The sequence below is a fragment of the Octopus sinensis genome, linkage group LG15, assembly GCF_006345805.1.
Source record: "Octopus sinensis linkage group LG15, ASM634580v1, whole genome shotgun sequence".
Lineage (NCBI taxonomy): Eukaryota > Metazoa > Mollusca > Cephalopoda > Octopoda > Octopodidae > Octopus > Octopus sinensis.
In genome coordinates, this window is record NC_043011.1 from 24,774,638 (window position 1) to 24,800,924 (window position 26,287).

At 32.5% G+C, this 26,287-nt stretch overlaps 1 protein-coding gene across 4 annotated transcripts in view; it reads left to right on the forward strand.

Annotated features, from left to right (window-relative positions):
* Positions 1-26,287, forward strand: part of LOC115219743 (E3 ubiquitin-protein ligase KCMF1) — a 59,427-nt gene that overhangs the window by 3,751 nt on the left and 29,389 nt on the right. For all 4 annotated transcript variants that reach the window (XM_029789971.2, XM_029789973.2, XM_029789972.2 and 1 more), the window contains exons 2-5: positions 8,230-8,397; positions 16,320-16,459; positions 17,645-17,746; positions 21,610-21,769. In XM_029789971.2, the coding sequence (XP_029645831.1) occupies positions 8,230-8,397; positions 16,320-16,459; positions 17,645-17,746; positions 21,610-21,769 (570 nt within the window). The remainder of the gene's footprint in view (positions 1-8,229; positions 8,398-16,319; positions 16,460-17,644; positions 17,747-21,609; positions 21,770-26,287) is intronic.

Genomic DNA, 26,287 nt, shown 5'->3' on the forward strand with positions numbered 1-26,287 from the left:
TGTGTATTGCTTTCCAGTGCACAATTCAAGAAAGAGAAATTGGTATTGCAAAATTCTTGTGTAAAAATAACTAAATCAGATTTATGTGGAGATTTCACGGGAAAATAAAACACATAATACAAAAAATATATTTAGCATTTTGTGTTTGTAATAAATTTTAGGTTTTAAAATCTGATTATTAGTAAAATTTCAATTTTGAGTCCTTCAATGAAAGTGTTTTACCACAAGTTTGAAATGGGAGGGTTATAATCTGCCCTCAAATTTCAAACTTAAGATGTAATAACAGGAATATATTTTGGAAATATACAAATTATCATTGTGATATTTTTTGTTTTTAAATTCAAAAAGTTCTCTCTCTTTCTGTAGGGAATTACCTTCAGATGACATCAAGAAACAGCTCTACAAATGCCTTTGTCATTTTAGTTGAATTAAAAAAGTGCAATATTGAAAACTTGTAGGCAATTAGCCAACAATGCTTTTTCCATTTCATGTTATTTTCCTATGCTTACATATTTTTGACAAGTTTTCCTAACTTTCAAAAGCCATATTAACTGTACAATGTGGTATTATGTAATGGAGCATTGTTCTAAAGTCTGTACAGACCAGTGAATTGTATTTTCTTGAATTCGTCATGATTTTAGAATTTTTTTTTTAATCAGTAAAAAAAATAAATGAAAGTGGCAATTCCCATCAACTTATTTTTAACAACTGTTCACTAGTGATTTAATGAATCTGATCTATCTATTTATTTATGAATATCTTTATTCTGCACCACCTCTGTTTGCAGCTATGGAAACCAAGTTGAAAATACAATTGAAATACAGAACTAAAAAAATATGCTCTAGAAACTTTCATTAATTTGTAATGTTCACTGATACTTCACACGGTTTTTTTTTTTTTTTTGGTTACTGTGATGCTTGTAGTAACAACTAATGTTAGTATTTTACAAAAGCTCTAAGTCAGAACTCAGTATGACACTATAACCAGCCATTAGTGAAAGAACACTTAGAGGGATCGAAGATGTGGATATATTGAATGAGCCATAAATCTTAGAGTAATAGATACCAGCTGAGTATAAGAAGTATTTGTGATTAGGGATTAGAAAAATATTTGCAATTGTTTGTGACAGACAATTGGTACTGTAAATAAACTAAATTTATGTAAATTGTTGATATTAAGATGTACTTGACATTTGTTTTGTCCACAATCTATTGTGCACTATATATACATATACATATTTTTTTATATTTGTCCAACCCATGCCAGCATGGGAAGAGGACGTTAAATGATGATGAGTATTATTGTATGTGTGTATATATAAATATCTCGTAGGGTGAGGTAGATGTTATTGTAAACAATACTTGTGTATAGTAAGCCCTTTAAGGAGGAAGTAGAATTGATTTTTTTTTTATTTTCATACTAGAACCCTTCCCTTATGATGGCTAACAATAATTTTTGTCATAGTAATAAAAGGTTTAAGATTGTGAGCTTTCATATGTTATTGGTTTCATCTGTTATATACTCAATAGTTTCTCATGTCAACACTGACTCATGAGCCATTAATAAATTACTGCTGTGTTAATAATGTCTAGTGTTAGTGCTACTCTGTACTACATTGTCTATCTATAGATTTTAGCCAACGCTATGTAATAGGCATGTGTAAACACTCTTTATGTACAAGTACATTCATCTGTATAATCCCAACACAGAAATTGAAATAAGTCTGACTGATCCCTTTTATTTTGTCCACAAAGATACTCTCTTTAAAAACAAGGTGTTTACATGCCTATTACATACAGAATTGATTAAAATATTTACATAGGCTCTGTAGCACAGGATAGCATTAAAACAAAAACACTGTTAACACACCAGAAATGTACCAAGAAAGTGTTATAAAAGCTAATTGGTTTATCCAGTTTACTTACCCGCTTTATAATAGTGGGTCTGTAAGCAATTTCCCTGGACAGTTAAAGAGGATACTCAGTTGTTGATGAAATCCCAATACAAAAATGAAACTGACAAATATATATTGTATATAGAGACAAGGTGTTTACATCTGTCTATTTATTACATATAGTGGTGGCAAAGCCGGTGTGCTGCTTATAGCACATATGTTGTGCAGAGATAGTTGAACTGCCTCATTGTTTGTAGCAGCTGGCCTTCACTGAAAGGCAAGAGTGAAGTTGCTGGTGTTTCTTCTGTATAAATCCAGAGGAACAGTATTAACTTGTTCATAATTAGCAGGTCTGTCCTCAAGAATAACTTTGTTTAGTGACTCCTCATTTATGTTATTTAAAATACCTTGCTAAAGGTTATTATGCTTAGTCCTTAATTCCATACTCTACAGCCATCTGGACCCCCCCCCCCTCATCCACATTTTTTTCTAAAATGAACCTGTAGAATTTAAAATTTAGCCTCAATCTGTCACTACCTTTATGAGGGTCTGCTATAGCCCTTCAAGGATTAAATAATACAGGGTAAAGAAGTGGGGTCTTCACCTGGATTATCAGATTTTCGTTTGCAACAATCAGTTCATTAGCATTTTATGGCATCTATTTTAAGTGTTAGTTAAAAGCACTCATACTGAATTAAAATTGGAGTTTCCTATTCTGTAAAGTTTACTACATAGAATCTTTGCAGGATGAAAGGAACAATTGAAATTAGACCAGGTGTAAGACCAGATTTAAGATTTTCTAGAGTTAAAAAAATAAAAAAAATAAGCCACCCAATGTTTTAAAATTATCCAATGGAAAGTGTTGAAATATTTCTGTTTTCTGAAAACACAACCTGATCTTAAAGCCTAAATGTTTGCTCTATTTCTTAAGCTTCAAAACAAAATTAAGACAAAACGAATATTAGATAACACTATAGGTGGTATTTTTGGAAAATTCATCCCTATATGCATCTACCATGCAGTAAAGTGTGAATTGTGTGTGTGTGTATATATGTATATATATACACACACTCACACAGTTTGGTTTAGAGGTCTCATTCTGTCTTTCATGTTTGTTCATTTATAACCCAGTAGTGTTTTGCTGTTGATGCCTCCAAATTGAACAATATTCTCAATAAGGCATTGAAATTGTGATGATTTTTTTGTCAATAACTGATGAGGGGTGAGCATGTTTATGTCCTTTGTGAGATTTTGGTGGAGTGGTTTCAGTATGTTCCTTCATTGTCCTCCTGTGCTATATCATATTCTCTGTGTGTAATATCTATCTATCTGTCTATATATATATATATATATATATATATATATATAAAAGAGAGATTACACACAGGTGCAGGTATAGGTGTGTGGTTAAGAAGTTTGCTTTGGCACTATGTGTTTATGGTTTCAGTCCCACGGTTTGGGTGCTGTCTACTGGTTTTCAATACTATGGCCACAAGTTGGGCAATATGTTGTCACTGAAATTAGTTAACAGAGTGAAAAAGCTCATCGTTTATATATATATATACACACACACACACATATATAAGGGATGGGATATATATGTTTATGTCAATGAATTCTTATTTCCCCTTGCCTTCATATGCATTGGTTGATTGTAAACAAAAGCATCACATTATACTGGTAGTATTGATTGCTTGCAGCTCACCACAAAAAAATTCTTGATGTGTTCTGCAATCTTTATAAACAAAATACACATTCCAACAGTGTCACTGTGTCCAGTTCTCTAGGTAACTATGTCTGGGCTGGTGAGTATTACTTTCTTTGGAAATAGACGAGGGTTGGTATCAGAAAGGCACCCAACGGTAGAGAAATTCCTGTCCCACTGTAGTCTTGTCTGGTTCATGCAAGCATGAAAAAGTACCCTCTTTGTCCAGTACTTACTGACTTTAATTTTATTGTCAGATATTAAAAAATAATTGAATCTAGTTACAAAAATGTCTACACTCATATATATTACATATGTAGACATATACATAGGTTTGGTAATGCAAACAGAAAAATATATAACTCGAATGTGAGTATATGTTTATTATTTGTAATTGGCAAACGTTAGAGAATAACTATAGGCCTGAGAGTTTTGAGAGTGTTGGCATTGCATGCGACTTTCTGCCTTTGAGTTACCTTGTAACTTCTGCCAATTATTGATAAAAAAAAATGTGTGTGTATGTCATCATCCTTTGACAACTGTTTTCCATGCTGGTATGGGTTGGACAGTTCAACCAGAGCTGGCAAGCAGGAGAGCTGTGCCAGGTTCTTGTCTGATTTGCTTTCTAAAGTTCAGGGCTTGGTTTCTGCAGCTGGATGCTCTTCCTAATGCCAACCACTTTACTGGGTGCTTTTTACATGGCATAGGCACAAAGCTCTTGCAGACCAATCCTCTTCATAAGGGGAAGAGGCGTTAATGCTTTTGCTCTGGAGGATGAGTATTTGTACTAGGAAATGTATGCAGACAATTCTCTGTGTTACATAAATAATGCATTCTTGAAAGTTTGGCTTATGGAATTTGATAATATGAAGCAATTTTTCCATTAAAGTTCTATAGTACCCTGAATTTTAGAAAGCCAATTGGAAATTTCAAAAATAGGAAATGAAAAATGGATAGCTATTGGGTATTTCATAATTTTTTTCCATAAAACCATTACTCATTGATGCATGAGCACAAAAAGCAAGCCAGTCCCTAAATATACACAATTATTATCAATTTAATACAATGTTATTTCCCAGTGATTGAAGTTGACTAATATACTATAGATTTGTGAACTTTTTGAAGAAATTAGGAACAATTATTTTTTAATAAGCAATTATAGAATTAGAGCCAATTAGTACTAAACAAAGAAAGCACTTTTACATGGTTATTTGCTAGAAATAACAGCCCTTCATCACACTAGCTATCATAATCTTATAATGCCTAAATTATCAATATTCATAAAATATTGGCAGATAAAAGCATGATTGAAAAAATTCTAATGACTGGGTATTTTCATTGCTGACATGCAATAATGTTGTTCAAACATAAATAATCCTTTGAGCTTATCCAAGCTTTCAATTTTTGTCATTTTCTTGTCATTAAAGCATAGTACTTGAAGCATCAAAAATTATTAGCCAGAGGTGTGATAGCTTTTTAAAAAGTAGGATAAAACAGGTTAGTCATAGTTGGTACGTTTTTAGTCATAAATCTGCTGAATTCGGTTAAACAACATTAATGTTAATAAAATATTTAGTGGTGTTCTTGACAAACTACACTCCATATGTTACTAAGCTTAATTTTCCGTAGTATCTCTGAGGAAAGCAATAATTTGCTTAAATTTCAAAAACAATGAATTGCTTAATTTTATTTATATTTTGTCATTAAAAGATATTGATAATTGTTTTTATGAAACATGCTGAATTATAAGAGACTTATTCTGAAATATATCTACTTAAGAGTCGATTGCTTTAGAATGAAGAGAGTTTCTGGCTGAGTGCCAATCTATATTGCAGGCTTTATAGCTTCTTCATACATGATAAAATAGATGTGTTAACTTACTGCAAAATTTCATGACAAATTATTGTGTTGGCAAGACGTTCCTTGTTTAAACTGCATTTATATTTGACATTAATAACCTGTTTTCCTTAAGTCGTAATTTAATAAATTATATTATACGTCTCCATCTATATATGGTACCTATGACAAGTTGCTTGTACTATATATAGAGTACAGCTACATGGTTCTGAATTGGTTTTGAATAGTCCCACTGTGTGATATCTTGGTCAAGTGTTTTCTACTATATCATTGGATCAACCAATAACTTTTGAATGAATATGAAATCATAGATGGCCTGTGTGTGTGAGTGTGACACATTGACATCCTTTGCCTGGTGTTGCACTTGTTTATGTCTCTTGTCGGCAATATCTGCCAAAGCTTTGCAGCTTCATCTAAAGGCCAGTGAAATAAAAATATTTTGCTCAAGAAACAAGGGTTGGTAGCAGGATGGGACATCTGGCTGCAAAATGATGCTCAATAAGTATCTAAACCAGTGCTTTTCAACCTTTTTGCTGGAGCGGAACTCCAAGGAAACATTCCACTGGCTTGAGTTACCCCTGTGCAATAATTTAATTGTCTTATGCACATATATCTGCACAGGAGAATTAAAAATTACTGTCGATTTTAGCATTTTTGTAACTTCTTGCGGAACCCCTGGACTGTACTGGCGGAACCCTGGTTGAAAACCACTGATCTAAACAATGCCTGCATAGAAAAAGCAGGCTTAAAAGCAATGATGGCAGTCCATTAGTTACAACTTTCTTCTTTAAAACATTTATATGAAATTTACTGTTTCTTTAATTATTAGAATATTGTACATTGAAACAGTAAGGTCTTGTTAAAATCTTGTTTGAAGAGCTGGCAAAATAACACTAGAAAAGGTGACCCTGACCAACATTACTCTATTTTGGGTATCAGTTAAATGCAAGCATGGCTGTGTGGGTACAAATTTCCATACATAACCCTGCGTCTCAAATCCTATGTCACTATGTGGCACCTTGGGCAAATACTTTCTACTTTAGCCTTAGGATACCCAATGCTTACTAAGTGAGATAAGTGTATAATGTCATCATCATCAGTTAATATCTGCTTTCCATGTTGGCATGGGTTATATATATATATGTATATAGGCTGTTTAAGGAAAATGTTTGTATTCCCTGTAAATAGTATATCTTGTAACTCTGTTCTTTCAAAGATTGGTGAAATAATAAATCCTTTGCTTGACTGGGCAGGCATCCAACCATAAAATGCTGCCTCGATTTAAGTCTTCATCCAGTCCATGTTAGCATGGAAAAACAAATATAGATTGAATGAACTTAGTAATCATTACATATTGGAATAGTTGAGAGAAATAATTGAAAATTCAACATAGCCAGCTTCACATGACTGAAATGTAAACTATAATTTAGAATACTAACTGGGATTATAGTGAAAAGTATAAATAAGCAAATCCTGCTATGCATACAATAGCATAAAATTTTTACTTTTTAATGTTTTGTATTTTCACTAGTTCTAGTTTGTGAACATTTGTATCAAAAGTTAAATTTGGGAAAAACATTGCTGACTAGAATAACATGATACCAGATATCTGTAAAAGGTGGTCTTTGTTTAAAATCAAGCTAAAAATGGACTGAAATCAAGAAAATTTATTAATTTCCCTAATACTGATATAGAAATATGTTTGGTTCTTGTCACTTTTTATTATTGGATTGATAAAAAGACAATAGATTGGCATAATTTAATAGAACATCAGAGAAAATGCCTTACTGTATTTAGTTGCAGTCCCTTACATTCTAAGTTGAAATCACACTGTTTTACTTTGCCTTTTATCCTTAATAAGTACCCATTGAATGAGTTTTGGGTACTTATTAAAAATGACTGTATCCATCTCTCAAAATTTTTGGCCATGTGCCTAAATCAGAAACCATTATGATTATCTTTATATTCATAATAAAGACTGTGAGCTGGAAGAATCATTAGTGAGTTGAATAAAATGCTTACTGGCATTTCTTTGACTCTATATTCTCAACTCAAATCCCACCAAAGTCAACTTTGCCTTTCATCCTTTTGGGGTCACCAAAATAAGGTACTGTTCAAAGTATTGAGTTTGATGTGATGAACTTATCCTCTCCCCCTTTACATTTACTGGCCTCATGTCAAAATTAGAATTATTTATCTCAAGTGCCACCAGATTCAACTTCCCTTTCCATCCTTTTGGGGGCTATAAAGTACCAGCTGATCAATGAGATTGATATGATCAACTTACCCCTTCTCCCTAAAATTACTGGTGCTATACCAAAATTTGAAACCACCATTATTACTAATACAGATACATTTCCAAAGACTATTTCTATAGATTAACATGCACAAAATTTCTGAGATATATATTCTGTTAATTTCCTCATGGCAAATGAGAAATCTAATAGTAGCAAAAACTTTTTCCTTCTGTTACAATATAAACATATTGCAAAATGTGAGATTACCATCTCAATCACTATATGTCATTTAAGATGATATTCCCAATTATGTTTTTATAATTCTATAAATTATGGTTTACATTAACAAGTTTGCTTATGACTTCTATCTATCTTTCATTTCTTTAGAAGCATGTATAGAGCTAAAAAAAAAAAGAAAACTATTAAATTTAAAATTAAAAAAAAAACTATCTTTAATTTACTTGTGTATTTTGTTATGAATACTACAAATTTGCTCTTCATTTTGTGTTTCTATTCTTTTTTTCTTATACTTGTAGGTGTGAGCTGTGATTCCTGTTTGAAGGGCAACTTTCGTGGGAAAAGATACAAATGTCTTGTCTGCTATGATTATGATCTCTGTGCAAATTGTTATGAGGCAGGTGCCACCACAACCAGACATACTACAGATCACCCAGTCCAATGTATACTTACTAAGGCTGATTTTGGTACTAATTTTTTTCTTTATATCTTTACCATTGTTTATATCCTTGGATATATATGCATAATGTAATCAGTTAAGCAAATGTCAGATTAGTTTAGTATATAATTATCATGTATTCTTTTTCAGTTTAAACTGGATTTATAATATCTTATGTTTTTGTATAATTACATTGAGCAAATTATTCTGTGCAGAATAGGTAAAACAACAATGGTAGGTACAGTCTTGACTGTGTGCTTAAGATGTTTGCTTTGTAACCAGGTGGTTTCAGGTTCAGGCCTACTGCTCACTCCTTGTCCTCTACTATAGCTTCAAGTTGACCAATGACATGTGAACAAAATTTGGTACATGGAAAATGTATGGAAGCCTGCCATTTGTATTTGTCATCAGCATGTCATTACATGGAATTGTTCAGCTCATGGTAACAATGATTATGTCTTATATCAACAAAAGGTTTGGCAATTAATGTGAATTTAAGGAATAAATTACATTACTTGAAAATATGTAAGAGTTGATATCAGAACAGGCATGTGACCATAGACCACTGATGCCAGTGTGGAGAAAGTAGACAAAATTAATGAAATAGTAATATTATTCAGTAATATAGAATTTGCATAAATCTGGTGTAATGGCAACTTGTCATTAATGTTTTGTGTTTTTCTCTTCATAATCAAATTTTTTTAAAAAGTTTTAACAGTTTAAAGAAACAGTCTGTGAGAATTGCATATATATTTTTCCAACAATAATCTTTGTGTGCCAGTATCTCATACAAAGAAAAAGTACAAGTACACAATATATTTGTAGTCATATAAAAGTTGCCTAAAATGTCCTCACATTTATCAGTTACCCTTTCCAATAACATTAGTTTCCTTAACTTTTCTTCAACCCATAACAATATTTTACACTCTTATTTAATCCATGTAGGATTCGGTGATGTCAAGGTCCAAATGTTAGTTACCTATAGGAAATTGAACTTGTCTTCGCTTTTTGTTTCAACAATTCTCAATTGTTTTATCTCTTTAAACTTATGAATCTTCTTTAAATTCTTACTGTTGTGTTGGTTCCTATTTTTGCTTCTGTTATAACAATTTCTGCTCCTCATCTCTTTTTCTACTATTATTTGTTTTCATCAAAAATCTTTTACCAATGTACTAGCTTTCCTTTATAAAATGACATAATTATGAAACTGCTGATTTTTTTTTTCTCTCTTTGAAAATAATAATTGTATTGTCTTCATTTGAATCTCCTATCGGCTAAGGATTTTATCTGCCCTCTCTCCTTGGAAAACAATATCAAAAAGAAAAATCTGTCAAGTTTGGGTTTGCGGTTTGGATTGTTTATTTTAGCATTGAGGTGAACAAGCCTATTAACTCCATTAATAGCGAATATTGGATCCGGTGTTTTTATCACAATTTAGTTCCAAATTTAACTTTAATCATTTCGCTAACTTCTAAATTTGTTCATATTCTTTCCACTTGGCTTGTTAATAATAGAATTGTTTAAACAATTCTGCTGAGTAAGCATCCCTTTTATGACCTGTGTTTGTAAGAGAACTTCCACTCAGCATTGCAGGATACTGAAAGACTCAATTATCTAGTGTCCCAGCTGCTGGCAATAGTTGTATTGTTACATAGTATCTGTTTTTGCCTTGGTGGACTGGACCATTGAGTGCTAAGTGATTTTGCAATGGCCACTATGCATTAAATCATTTACTGGAAGTTGACTGCTAATTTTTTGGCTGGCATTAGAGAACCATTTCAACTCTCAGTAATCAAAGAATATGATTTAACCCAATCCAAAGTATCAGGCAGTAAATTAATAGAGTTAAACCATTATATGAAATGCTTTTCAGAATTTATTCCAGTTCCTTCCATTCTGAGTTCAAATCTACCAAGGTCTGCCTTGACTTTCATCATTTTGGGTCAATAAAATGCTATTCTAGAGCAATGGGCTGGTAGAATTTTTAAAGCATTGGTTGAGATGCTTTTTAGTATTTGCCCTGGCTTTTTGCATTTTGAGTTCAAATCTCATCGTGGCTTACTTGGTGATAAACTTAATCTGTTATCCAGTTTATCACCACCACCTGGTCCTTAGTATCTCTAGTGGAGTCCACTTAGTTGCAAGCACTCAAATATGGGTCTCTGGTTTGAGGATACCTTCCCCATTCTCTCCCAGTTTCAGAGACTCTCAAATGATACATGAGCCCTGCCCTTACCTCCTGAATAAGTGATATAAAAAAAGAAGTGACCATCTATCTCAGTATCACAAAATTTTTCAATTTAAGCAATATAATTCATAGGTTATTGGATTGTTTACGATTCTGAACACAAAACTGTGCCAATTATATTCAGAACCTGCCAAAATGTCATTTTCCTTTTTGAGATTGTGAAAAATGCTTACATCTGAGCCTCTTGCAAAGAAAATCTCTTGTTTTGTATTTTCAGTCTCTTAGTTTAATTGACTGACTTCCATTCCTGTAACATCATTCAGCTCCATCTAAACTATGTAACAACACATTTGTTGAAAGTCATTTTGTCACACACACCCACTCTCTCTCAGAATGTAAAAAGATCCTAATACATATATACATAAAGTGTGACCTCCTCAAAATCTTGACTAAATTCCATATTTTGTAACCTATTTTTATCAAGATTAACAAATCTTAGAAAAACTTCATTATTAAAATGACATTACAAATCTTTCATTGTTCTTTAAATGAAAGCCTTTTTAATAGGTATTAATTTGACATTAATCCCCCCCTCCCCTGTATTTATTTACAAAACATTAATCTTGCTTTTGACTTTCTATTTTTCACCAACCTCTGTTGTTGTATTTTGCTTTTATCCCTTTTAATCCAGATAATGAAGCTAGAGATTTTCGGCACCTCAACAGCTACTAACAAATAAAAAAGAAAAACTGTTCTTGGTTTGTGATTTTCATAGTGGATTGTTTTTTTTAAGCATCATGATTTCCAAAGTCCAACAATTTCCATATTTTATAGAAGTGTATTCATCATTTTTTAAATAATCTCATACATTATTTTGCTTGTTTAATTTATAAACAATTAGGCACAGGCGTGTTGTAAGAAATTTGCTTCCCAACCACATGGTTCTGGGTTCAGTCCCACTGTGTTGTACCTTGGGCAAGTATCTTCTACTACAGCCTTGGACCAACCAAAGCCTTGTGAGTGAGTTTAGTAGACAGAAACTGAAAGCCTGTTGTGTGTATGTCTGTTAGTCCCCCACCATCACTTGACAACTAGTGTGTTTACAGCCCTGTAACTTAGCAGTTCAACAAAAAAGATTAATAAAATAAGTACTAGGCTTTAAAAACATAAATCCTGGGATCAATTTGTTCGACTAAAAGCCTTTCAAGGTGGTGTCTCAGCATGGCTGCAATCAAATCACAAACAAGTTTAAAAAAAAAAAGATATGGTTCAGTGACTTCTCAGAATGTTTCTATCTTAAATGATATAGTTAGTATCCATTTTCACACTGCATTATTCTGGGTTATTTCATTGAATCTCTCTCAATTTTCTTGGAAATATTTTGTAGATGGGGCTTCAGGTTTCTAAGTCCCTCTTCCCCTCTTCTTTTTTTATTTGCTTTTTAACCAAAAAAATACATTGTGTGTTTAGTTAATTGACTTCACTCATTTTTAATTTATAAAAAAATATGGTGAACTTTTCCTCTGTTCAACTTTTGAGGACATGAGTTCTGTGTTTTTTTAACTCAACTTAGTTAAGATTCAATTTAAAAGCTATGCTGTTTTTACTATAGGTTTCAAAATATTCATGGTAGAATACAAATTAGACAAATTAACAATAAACTCTGTTCTAATTAAATGTTTGCAACATGTTTCTTCTTTTGCTTTTATAATTTGTAAACAATTAGTGTTTACTTGTATATTTCCAAATAGTGGTTGACTTACATTTTTTTAATTATTTTCTAAATGTCTCTCATTTAAATTTCTTTGTCTTCTGTTTTTGTATAGTATAGACTTTCAAATGGAAATTTGAATGCTCTACCTTTCACAAGTATTTATTAGTAATTTTAAATGTTAGTAGGTATCAATGAATAAAAGGATTATTTTAGGACTGCATAAGTAATTGAAATCTTAGTTTGTTTTCCTTTCCACTCTTGGCTTCAAATTTTCTGTCCTAATTTCATTAAATTTAAATATTCTTATCGTTCTTTTCTCTCTTCATGTTTTGAACCTAACACTTTAACATCATAATTTACCATTTGCCAGAATGTTCTAGTTTAATGTTTTGAATAAAAAAAAAAGTTTAAAATGTCATTGTTATTATTGAGAGGACACTGGTGATGGTTAAAATAACAGTGGGCAGTTACATTTACTTTTCCCCTCTACTGTTTAGTGTTCTGATATTATCAGAATCTACGTTGCTTTTTGTCCCTCTAAATTGATAAAACAAACACCAATAACATGCTGGATATGTTGGTTTATTTTGCAATTTGTTAACCATACCATCACTGGATACAAAATTCTACAAGACCACTGATTATATTTCTGATAATGAGAGTGATAAGGGAGTGTCTAACTCAGATGACTTCATTCAAGGAGCACTGTTGTTTTGCCAATGTTTACATCCTTTACTGTGTTAAAAGAAATAATCATATATATACCCTTTAAATTCGTTTGTAGGAAACACTTGAATATGCATATAAAAGCTTCTATATTATCATACCGGCAACAGCAGTTTTTTGGGGTTGTACCACTTTGTGCCAATATAATATAGGACAAATATAATAATAATGATAATAATCCATGGATAGAATTTATAAATATTTTAAAGCATCACGATGCATTAAAATATAAATTTCATCTGTGGATTGTTTGTGGCCAGTGCCAGTGCCACCTGACTGGTTCTCATGCTAGTAGCACGCAGTAGGGACAATCCATACATGGGTCATTTCCACTGCCGCCTGGCTGGCTCCCCATGCCAGTGGCACATAAAAAGCACCATTCAAACGCAGTTGATGCCAGCCCACACTCTTTTCTAAGAAAAGTACTATTCCCCCTAGTTCTTTGTACATGTGCTGAAAGGACAGGGAAATACATTGTAAACAAAGACATTGGTACATAGGAGATGGCATTGGTCTTACGCAGCACACACACACAATGGACTTCTTACAGTTTCCATCTACCAGTTTCACTTGAAAGGCATTGGTCAGTTTGAGGCAATAATAGGTGCCTGTCCATGGTGCTACACAGTGTAATCCAGCTTGAATCATGGTTATAAAACAAACTTCTTATCCACACAGCAATGTGTGTATCCATTTCATGAAAGTTTACTTTTCCTCTAAAATAATTAATTGATGGTTAATGCAAGTCTGGAATGATGGTACATCGTGTGTGTGTGTGTGCATATATATTGGGTTATCCCATAAATTATGCGGTTTTTTAATACTTCTTTTATTTTTCAAAATTAAAATAAATTTCTTTTTCAATCTAAAATATACTCTCCTCCATTTTCTACAATGCTCTTCCATCTATCTGGTAGACTTGCAAGGCCCCTCTTCCAAAATTCACTTGCTGTGATGAAAAATACTCCTCCAGGACTGTTCTGACCTCATCTACAAAATTCATATATTTTCTGTGCAAATGATTTTGAATACTACAGAATAAATGATGATCAGATGGGGTAATATCCAGCGAATATGGTGGGTGGGGCATAGTTTCCCATTCAAACTGTCATCCTTACTGTATGTAGCCAAGCTTTATCCTGATGGAAGAGCACCTTTTGTCTTGAAACCAAAGATGATCATTTTTCTTCAATCACTGACTTGAGCCGCTCAAGCTGCTTGCAGTAGATCTCCTTTCTTACCATTTGGTTAAGCTTTAAATGTTCAAAATGGACTAAACCCTTCGTAACCCACCAAACAGATAACAACTCCTTACACGGGGGAAAACCTTCTTTAGCCTGGAGTGCCAATGTTACTCCTTTCCCTACCCAATTTCCTTGGTGCTTGACATTTTCATAGAGAACTCATTTCTCTTCAACAGTCACTATTCAGTCCAAAAAAGGTTCATTTGTGAGATGTGACAGCAAAGAAGAGCACACATTCACTCTCTGCACATGTTTAGACTTGGAAAGTTTGTGAGGAACCCATTGACCTAATTTGCTGACTTTTCCAATGGCACGCAGATATCGATGAATGGTTGAATGACCAAATCCAATCTTCTCTGCCAGTTCCTCAACAGTTATGATGGGATTTTGTTCCACCAAGGTTTGCAGGACATCCTCGTCATGCTCTACAGATCTTCCAGGACAAGGCTCATCTTCTAGTCTGTAGTTTCCTGCTCAAAATTTCTGGAACCACTGTTGACACTGGCTTACGCTTATTGTCTGATCCCCATATACTGCTTTAATATTTCTCATACTTTCCATTGTGTTGTTGCCTTTATTGAACTCATAAAGCAAAATATGCCGAATATGCTCCTTTGTCATTTCCATTATAGCTTTGAAAAAATAACTGTTAAAATCAAACTGCACTCTTCAAAACTTGCACTAAAAATCAATACAAGGTAAAATTACTACCTGCTTTCATAAGTTGATGCAGGTAGTTTATCCTCTCCTCCTTCAATTTTTAGTCCATGCAGTTGAGAAAACCACATTATTTATGGAATTACACACACATATATATTAGTCTTTTAGCATTCAGATTACCGTTGAATGTAATATTTATTTATTCACATTGTTTTGAATTAACCATACATTATCTTGTAGCTTCAAAATTTCAATGACGATTATTTTTAGAATGACATTGTAGGTTTGGTGTGAGGGGTTAAAGCGCTATGATTCCAACCAAATAAACTTTGCTTTCTATACTTTATTATTCTACAAAATAAATTGAGTCACTCAACTATACCTACCTGTCTTTTTCTAAAGGTGTGCATGTGTTTGAATGAAATCATTATTGTTTAGAGACAAGATAACTGACTTGTGGAAAAACTAGATTTTTTTTACTGTCTCTACAGTAGCATAATGTATATAATACTGAAAAAAAAATATATTATATTTTTTAGCAAGAAATCTATTTTAAACCATCCTAATATATAAAGGTCAATGTATGTTTCTAGTTGTTTTGCATTTAGGTAGTTGCAGCTTTGTCTAGGGGTGCAACTTTCTGTGAAGAAGTCATTGACTATGTGACTCACTTTCCTCTCTCTCTCTCTCTGTCCCTCTCATATATAGTTTCTATAAATTTCAGTGTGGCTAAGTATTGCTGCTAGTTTTTATTTCATAATCAACATCAAAGATTTTAATGTAAATAATATTATAGTCGCCAGTGGGAATTAAAAAGATTATCTAACCCATTGTTGATGCCAACAATGTGCTTGTCAGTTGTTTTCATACTTTGTAGTGCTAAGTTGAGTAGAAACAATCACTGCTGTGTTAACTAATTCAACCACTGGTGAAATAATGAAATTAAATAATTTAAATTACATCACATTACTTCTATTTCCTCTATGCTTAAAACTTATATTGCCTACAAATGTAATCTTTAAACAATCTTTTATATATATATATACACACATACATACACTCTGATTGATTGATTTTGGTACAAAAAAGTTTTCCATGCATCTCTATATTAGGAGTTAGTAGAATATATAATGTTTGTCATGTATAACATATTCACATTACATATCCACATGAAAGTTTCATTCAGTCAGAATTTTTTGTTGACTGATCTGTAAATAAATTTATTCCTAATCATCTACTCGTCAGCACAGTCATTGAAAATTGAAATAAAAAGAAATTTTGATTTAATATGTAATCTTGTTTACCTTACATATATTGGAAATTTTTAGAATTGCTTGCATAACATCTTCTAAATTAGATGTCTTTTATTTTATTACTTTCACTTCAGTATTTTAAAATATACCTGCTTGATATTTCAGAACTGTATTATGGGGGAGAAGCATTGCCTGCCGAGCAGGCCCAGTCTTTCACTTGTCCATATTGTGGCAAAATGGGGTTTACAGAAGCAACTTTACAGGAGCATGTCACATCAGAGCATGCAGACGCCTCTACAGAAGTAGTTAGTATAATCTTTATTTTTCATTGAGTGTTTATTTTCCACATCTTTTTTTTTTTTCCCTCGTTATTTTCATTTGTGTATTTCTTATTATGAAACAGGGAAACAATTTTTAATATGTCTAAAATTATTAGTTTGATATTTTGTCTATATTGTTTTTTCATATGTTAATAAAAGAAACAGCATACTGTGTGATTAAGACATGGGATTATAGACTGCAAGTTTAAGAGTTTGAGTCTTTTTACAGTTACTGTATTGTAAAGTTATGCAGGTTATTGTAAAAAAAATTTTCGCCACAATTCATGTCCAAATTTACAACAAAATAAAAATTCTTGCCTTTTTGATGCTTATGAAAATATATTCAAACTAAAAAAAAATTTTTTTAATGTGGTAATTTACCAAATTTTGGAAAGCTAGCTATTTAGTTGAGGAAAACTATTATATTTAAATTTTGTTCGATACTTTGGATTTTTTTTTTCTAAGATTATTTTTTCAAAATTTGACAAAGGCATTCCAACAATTCATCATAAATTATAAAGAAATAGTTTCTGATACTTGGTATTTTATGATAATTATGTGTGAATGTCTTTCAAGACAAAAATAGATATTTAATAAATCTTTACTATAAGAAGAGGATTAGGTAAGAAATATGAATAATATTGCTGTATTCTATACAGTGCATATAGAACATTTTTTTCTTATTTTCTTGATTGCTCGCTGGCAAGACTTGAGTCAACACGGTTTATATTGAAATTCTTCAGATCAGTCACATGTACGTATTGTTGGATATCCTGAAGGCTATCTGCTTTGAAACTAGGTACAATCTTCTGTCAACCTGTTCTCATGAAAATGCTGCAAGTGATGAAACATCTTCTCCTGACATTTTCTTCAATATTGTACAAATCTAAAAGTCCTTCTAATCCTGGCAAGAACTTTCTGAGAATTTTGCAAAGCAAATCTTTTTATTCATGGTACTCATTTTCAGAGAAACTATATTGTTGACATTAACAAACCTGGATTTCACTTACATAGATATAATTGCATTATAAGTGTTGCTCCATAAAAACCAAGGGTATCAACAGAAAACCACCATTTTTTGTTTGTTTGTTTTTTAGCTTCTTTTTATACATATCTTTACAATACATAGCTCAGATTTTATGTGTAAACATTGTCATTATTCTTTTTAAGGTTTGTCCAATATGTGCTGCATTGCCTGGTGGGGATCCTAACCATGTAACTGATGACTTTGCTGCACACCTCACATTAGAACACAGAACACCAAGGGAATTTATATCCTTTTCGTATTGTCCAGCTACTGCAAAAACATTTTTGGGATTTTTTTTTGTTCTGTATAACAAGTTTTTTAAACTTTTTCTAAAAGTAAAAACTCAGTTTAATTAACTGAAAAAATGGTTACATTTTTAATTTCTTTTTGAAATTCATTTTGAATTGTATCTTTTATTATCTCCATAATCATGTTTTTTTTTCTGCTCACTTGACAACTTTGAAACGTATTTTTTTTAGCTGTCTTATATAAATTCACTTTCAGTTACATTCAATCACCAGCTCGAAACATTCCAACCTGAATACATCTCATCTCCCCTTCACATTCAAAAGATTACACTGAACAGCTTCTTATTTTCAGCTAGATGGCACTCAGTCTATCATTCATTCATAATAAACTTCAAACATTCATAGTTTTATGACCTGTGTCCACTCCTATTAGCAAAGAATCTTTACTAAGTTTCTTTCAAACAATACTGATTTTAGTTTACTCTACTTGTTAGCTCCATTCTTGACTCTAATTTCAATACTTTGCTAATAATACCTATCCCCTTATTCTAATGTTAGTGTCAAACTCTGCTACAAACTAGCATTTCTTATAGCTTTGAGATGTTGATAATGTGATTGTTTATTTTTAGAATGACAGTATAGGTAACTGTGAGATGCCAGATCTGGCCAGTTTGAACATAAAGCAAGTACAATATTTGAGCCAGTTTAAATGCTAAATGGTTAAATTGCTATCAGTTATCAATTGTGTGGCCTGTTAAATGACTAAGGCTATCCCCAGATTTGGTGCTCTCTATATACTGTGCATCTGTTTTGTTGAAGACCAAACTATACACTTCAGTTTGCAGTATTACCTGGTCTGTTTTTGTGTCCTTGTGTCAGCTTTTGCCCACCTCTACTAAGGCCACCACTAAAAGCTACAATCATCATTTATTGTCCATGTTCCTTGCTAGCATGGGTTTGATGATTTGACAGGATCTTAGGGGTCCAAGTACTGCTTTGGCATGCTTTCTACAGCTGATTGCATTTCCTAACTCCAACCACTTTACTGAGCCTCTTTTCATGCCACCAGTAGTAGTTGTCACCATGCAGCTTGCAAGACTACAAATCCCAGTGGAAGCAGGAAGTGTGGACAGTTTTATACTAAGAGATAGGGGTGTGGGTGAAGAGCAGGTCCTTCTTGTAAAAGAGCTACATAGTTATTGACATTTAGGTGGAGTTGGAAGTAAACTAGCAGGTGCATGAGCCAGATGAAACTTTGTTGAAGCTAGATGCTCTGTCTCTTACCAGCCCTCACCAGTTTCCAAGTAAAGTAATATTTCCCCTCGTCCTTTCAAACAGTGAACAGCTCAGTAGTTGGATGATGGTAACTTTCATTTACAATTAATGCATCCATGTCAGGACAACAGGAAACTTACCTTCACTCATTCCTCAGACACTATCATCATTATCATTTAATGTTCATTTACCGACACTACAACAAGCTCTCATGTTAGCTTTGGTGTGGTCTCTAACTGATTACTCTTCCTAACACCAAATCTAACATATATACAAACAATGAGTTTCTTTTAGTTTCCATCAACCAGATAACTCTCACAAGACTCCAGTCAACAGTGTCCATGTAGCTCCTAAGCAAATTTCTTAACCATATGGCCATGCCTGCACCACTATGTGTGTCCGAGTGTTTGTTTTCCTGTATTGTCTCACCTTTGCAGTTATGTCCTTCATAAACAAAATCTTGCAGCCAAGTAATCCGACATGCAAAGAAGGGCCAGTTAAATAAAAAGTACCTTACTTGAAAAACATGTAAAGGTTGGCAACAAGAACATCTTAGCATAGAATTCTACCAAAAAATCTCAGCATTTAATGTTGACTCTTGATTGAGCAGACTAGTATTGAAAAGTTTGCCAGCCAGTACCAGCTTAAATTTTATTTCAAACAGTGTCAGTGTGTAGCTAGGACTCCAAGCTTTTAGAGGGTGATTTGATGTAAGTTCAACATCTATATTTAACCATTTGAATGACAACATAAAGGCTCTCTCTCTCATTGGTTCTGATGTTGATTATATTTTGTGTTACTGGCAGTTATTTACCTTCATGTCATCCCTGATTGAGCAGACATATGATCAAAGGTATTCTGGCTGTGCTGACTGCATTCTTTGCATGTTGAATCTGTGCTCAAACAATATATTAGTGAAGACATACAAGCACACACATGCAGATACTGATGATGTGTTTTCACGTTCCTGTCTACTAAATCCACTCAACACCCTGATCAACCAAAGATTAAAATACACACCTGCCCACAGTGCCATGAAATAGAACCAAAGCAGGAACCACTTGTTTACAGATTAAACAGATATGGCTGTTGGTGATTGCACATCTGAATGCTACAAAGCATAATTCTATGTTATTTGTTGGAAAATGGTTCCACCAACTGTTTTGGGGTTTTTTTTTATGTGCATTGTGATGATGATATTATTTACTTTCTAACTGTGGTTGCTAGGTGTGTGGAGCAGAAATTGATGTCTAAAGGAAAATTATTGTTGTCACACCATCAGTTCTGCTCTGATGGTGTGACCATCTTGTCTTTTTTTTTTTTTTTTTCGATCTATCTATTTATTTATATATATATATATATATATATAATATATATATATATATCATCATCATCGTTTGGCGTCCGTTTTCCATGCTAGCATGGGTTGGATATATATATATGCATGCCTACTACATTACATCATGTGTAACAGGCGAAGTAAATGGCCACGTAGAAGCTTTTTTGTTGGCTGTTTTTGGTGCTGTTACGTGATGCAAAATGTGAGCAATATTGGACTGTCCTATAGCAGATTGTGAACAATTATGTTGTTGATTAGATATTTAATGGGCCCTTCACTTGTTCATTGCATTGGTTTTTCTGTGTAGTGTTTAAGTGAGTTTTGATTGATTGTGTTTGGTACTGGAATACTTGTAGCTTTTTGATATTAATAGTGTCTATTTTGTGTAATTATTTGAATTTGTTCATGCTTGGTGTTCATCTGCAGGTTTTCACACGGTTATTCACTGTTGATGTTATTTAGCCCTAGCCCGTTCTTGATCAGTTAGACCTATGATCAAAGATGCTGTCCAATTGCAACTATTTATTTCTGTTTCTTTCAACATATTTTATCTACAACCACATAACTAGTGTGTCCTTCCTTTTTTCCCTTTTTAAGGCAGTTGGTCTAAAGAAAGCTGTTATTTATAGCAGGTTTGGTAACCATCTAGAGTCTCTTGGTTATTGTATTGTCTTCTGCAGTTGACTGACTTCCCTCTTGTGGCGTTTGCATTGTTAACGTTCATTGATAAAGTATTAATTGCTTTTTTCATTCACATTCCTTGCGTTACTCACATTGATGTCAAGATAAAATACAAGTTTATACCATCACACATTAACTACTTAAGAAGAACATAAACCATTATTTCTTCAGAAAATGCATTATTGCCAGGAATGTAACCAAATGCACCAACAGTGGCAATATGCATGCATATTGTTTGAAAATAAAACACAGATTTATCTAATATTCGTTTCAAATTTTGGCTCACGGTCAGCAAGTTTTAGGGAGGGGTTAAGTTAACATCAACCCAGTTCAACTGGTACTTATTTTATTGACCTCAAAGGAATGAAAGGCAAAGTCCATCTTGGCAGAATTTGAACTCAGAACATTAAGGCAGACAAAATGTCAGATTTCTACCAGCTTGCCACCTTAAGGTTCATCTACTATTAAAATGTCTGGTTTCTTTCTTTTAAAAAAATCATCTCCAAAATTTGTTATATTTCTTGTACTCCTTCTTGGATGTATTTGTCCTTAACTTTTTTCTTACGAAGAGTCAAGTGGAATGAGGCATGTAAGACGAATACCTCATCCAGCACGGGGTGTTGGAAGCACTCGTTCTAGGAGAGCTAACATGCATATACCACCTGGAGGATCTACTTTATCAGGGCTTTCACCTAATGGCAGAGAATCAATGGATCCTATAGCAGGTTTGTTACATTTTTAAAAAAAAATTTCCTTTGTTTGGATTTACTTTTATTTGTTTTTGGTTCATATCTTTTACACGATTTACTTTTCCTTTTACTTCACCTTTTTTTTCGTTTTTCAATTAACATTTTATTATTTTCAAAAGATATTGTTTTTGTGTGTACTGTGAATTATTAAAACTCTTTTCTAGTTAAAATGAATTTTCAAAAAAATACAGTATTGTTGGGTCCAGTAAAAATTTAGCCTGCTTTAAAAAAATATTTCCATTCTGTATTTTGAAGGTTAAAAGATATTGGTTATAGAAAATAATGATATATCAATCTAATATGTAATTTTCGTTGTTCAGTAGTAAGAAATGATTAAGCTTCTAGGTTTATTAGTATCAGTACTTTCATAGGTCTAGACATAATTTTTAATGTTTCCCAGTTATAATTATTATACATTAACAGTTTACTTTACGTAAAAAGAATGATACTATTTCAGAAGCATTAGAACAATGGAGCTATAATTAATTTTTTAATTGTTATTTGTTATTTTTTTAAAAATATATTCAGTTTTTATGTTTAAATTTGTTTTGTTATATATTATAATGTATATTATTTATTGTATTATATCATAGTTTTCTATAGCATTTCTTCTCACGCAGTGGCTTTTTTATATTTATTTTTTTGTCAATTTAAATTTTATGTATTTTAATTTTAGTTTTGAGCTTTAGCTTCAGGGATCTACTTTTTAAAGTAGAATTAATAGTATGGTTCATTTAAATAGTAATCCTCAGTATGCTTTATTTATTTGGATTATATAATCAACTGTAATATGATACTTTTTTTCCTACTTATACTGGACAAAATTCTTCAAGTTCTCAGTTGGGGCGGCAGTTAAATTTAGTTTGAGGTTTGGTTCTTAACTCTATTACTAATTCATACCACACATATCTCTATACCATTTTTTTTTTCTTTTTTTGCAACTTTCAATGCTTCACTAGCTAACTGAATACTCCTGGTTGCATTTATTATAATATATGGCTATGTATGCCATGAACATGAATTAGCTAGATTGGGGCAAAATATTTTTTCATAAAAATGAAGAAAAACGCTACTAAGATGCTCTTATACATTTTTGTTTGTTATTATTTACATTTTATAAGCTATAACTTACTAATCACTATTTGGAAATTATTACATGAAATGTCAGAATTGTTGTTTTTGTTAGTCACTATCATCTTTGTCATTCACCTTTTAGGATGGCAAATTTATGGCTTTGTCTGCTTCTTTACTGAATTATATATATTAAAGAGATATTAAGTTTGAACATACACATGTTAGCTTTTGATTAGACTAAAGAATTAAATTTAAGACTATCGAGTTTTCATGTTTTTAGTAATATATCTATTATATGCTGTGTATTTTTGTTTGAAACTAGCAATTCTGTGTGATAAATGTTTATAAAACCTTTGAGGAATAGAGGCGAAGAATTAAGATATGTAAGGTGATGTAATGTCAGTGAACGAAAACAAAGATAAGGATGTTGTATTGCATTGCATAGGTTGTTATTTTGGGGATAAATCCCCCTTTTCAAATAATAGATTTTTAAAAAAATGAAAGTAATGAGTTTGAAGAAATTTATTATTGACAAACCATCACAGTCTGAGACAGTTTGCCAATAGCAGTAAATTTCGCTGAACTCTGATTATTTTCTTTTATTTGAAAGGGAAAATTCGTCCCTAAAGATACAATTATTAAGCAACCACTGTAATACAATATCTATTTTTGTTTTAATTCATTTACGTCATTATACATGTTTGAAGTTCTTGCCTGCATTGCTCAAAGGTTTTAAAAACATCACATTTTTATTTACTGCAGTGCTTCAAGCAAATTACAATACTTTATTTACCAAATCTGAAGATTTGTTTTTTAATTTATGCATCTAATGCTTAATCAAATTTTCAAACATAATTGCACCTTAGAACCAATTTTCATGTCTTAGCAGTTGCTTTCATGATTTAAACTGAATTAATTTTGGATTGCTTCTACTGCTGCTGCAAGTCATAGGTCTTGATATGAGACAGTTGTGATGGTAGGATGACAAGATGCATTTTTATTGGTTGTATATGAGAGTTGTAGCTTGTAGTGTTGCTTTAACCAACTCTTCTGTGCCTGCATTCACCTTACATTTAAGCAGTTTGTTTTCTGATAGTCTTCAGATGCCTTACTTACATGTACACATTGAATTCAGATCCAATATTTCTAATGTAGTGTTTCAAAACCAGCTACCACATTGTGCATAGATCTGTGTTTTGACAATTCATGTAAGAAACAAAAGTTATAAAAATACTTTTTTCTAATCAATTGTATGTACATAGAAATACAGCACCTGAAAATGATCAAAAAATAGACTGCTTGAAGTGTGGGTAGACACACGGGAGTTGAGAGTAAAATATGCATTTTCTTAGTAGAAAGATTTCTTTAAATGCAAACATTAGAAAGATTTGTTGAGGTTTCTCTTTTACACTTGAATGCCCTTCTCAGCATGAATAACACTCAGCTATGTGTGTGGAAAATTAATCCTCATTTTTAGTTAGACTGATCTTGAAAAAAAATGTACCTTGGCCAAAGTCAGAACAATGTCTACGGTGAAGTCTGAACATGAGTTTTTTGTTTTGTTTTTATATTTAAGTAGTGCTCTATGCTATGTGTTGGACAGGTCATTATGGTCCGTGTCAGTTTTCATTTACTTTAATAGAGAATACTGGTTATCCTTGACAGCAAATGCATTTTATCATGTTGTCAGTGCTGGAAATGGAAATATTTTGTGAGAGAAGGACACTGTTATTCGAAGATATTACCCTTCTAGGTGGGTAATGTGATGCAGCTGTGAAATTGATATATACTATTATCTATTAGGAGTTACTCTCTTCTTAGCTTTACCATTATCTGTCTTGCAAAATAACTTATTCTCAGTGTATTTGAAATACCAAGTTTGATAAAAAATCAACTTTTTTAATGGTTTCCTAGAAATGCAGATAATGTCCAACCCTGGTAAAAATAAGTAATTTGTATAATACTTTGAAGCTTGTCAAACCAGTATTGTCTTTTCTTCGAAAGATTAAATTTGTCTGTGTGTATACAAATATATGTATGTATAGTATTTTACAGCGGTAACCAGTAATTGTCTGTATCTGAGTTGAGTTATCACTATGACAACTTAAATTTTTCTGACCAGTATTTTTATCTTTCAAATTTTTGTCTACTACACTAACTTTCAATCTGTTCACCATGATCATCAAGAAGTGATATATATTGTTGTCATCGCCATCATCTTTGTTTTAACATTTATTTTTCCATGCTTGCATGGGTTGGGCAGAATTTGTTGAGGCAGATTTTCTATGACCAAGTGCCCTTCCTGTTGCCAACCCTCACCTGTTACCAAGAAAGGTAACATTTCCCTGTGGCTGGATATATGTTTACACAGATGTTTGAAAATGAAGGCCATCTCTTGTGTGACAGTAGCACTTGTTTGCTTATTTACAGCAATCTTGCTATGTCAAAACTAGGAGATACTAACTCTCTTCCACACACATGCACTCACTCTCTCACACACACACACACACACATAATGATGAGCTTCTATCAGTTTCCATTTACCAAATTCATTCACAAGGTTTTAGTCAACCTAAGGTTATAGTAGAAGACATTTGGCCAAGGTGCCATGCTGTGAGTCTGAACATGGGACCTACTAGTTGTGAAGCAAAGTTCTTAACCACCGAACTCTGCCTGTACCTTTCTATATAGCGTCCTAAACTGAGTTTGAACTAAGAATCTTTATTTCTACTTGTTGGGTGTTAAAGAATACTTAGCCACATAATGTAGCAGGGGAATACTTAGGCAAAATTTTGAATATTTGACAAATGCACAAAAGATGAAATTAATGGTCTGTCAAATTTAAGCTCTATAAATTGCAAACTTTACAAGAAAAAAGGAACCCATTTTAATTGATCTGTGTTGTTGAACTCTTGAGATTTGCTTTAGTGATCAGCTAGAATTTCTAAAGTTCTGATCATATGAAAGCTTATTGTTGAAGCAGATGTGATTGAATAATTGAATAATACTCAGTCATTAAAAGGCAAAAAAGAGAATGATAGTTTATTTCCATTTTTCATGTTGCCATGGGTTGGACAGATCATCGGTGTCTCTCAGTTTTTTTCCAGAGTTGCTGCCTGAGAGCTACACCTCATTTGTATGTGCCATTTTGGCATGGTTTCTATAGCAAGATGCCTTTCACAAAGTGTACTGGGTGCATTTTATTATAGCACCAGTGCTAGAGAAGTTGCCTTGTCCAAGGCAAGATAAAGAGGTCCTCTCTATTCTATATAGTCTCCAAGAAACAAGAAGTTACATTCTAACAGTTCTATTGTTTAATTTCCTTATATTCAGTTATAAACAATAATTATAATAATCTTTACCATTACATCAAAAGTGATATTTGAAAAGATTCTAAAATGTCAATGTTTACATTTTTTA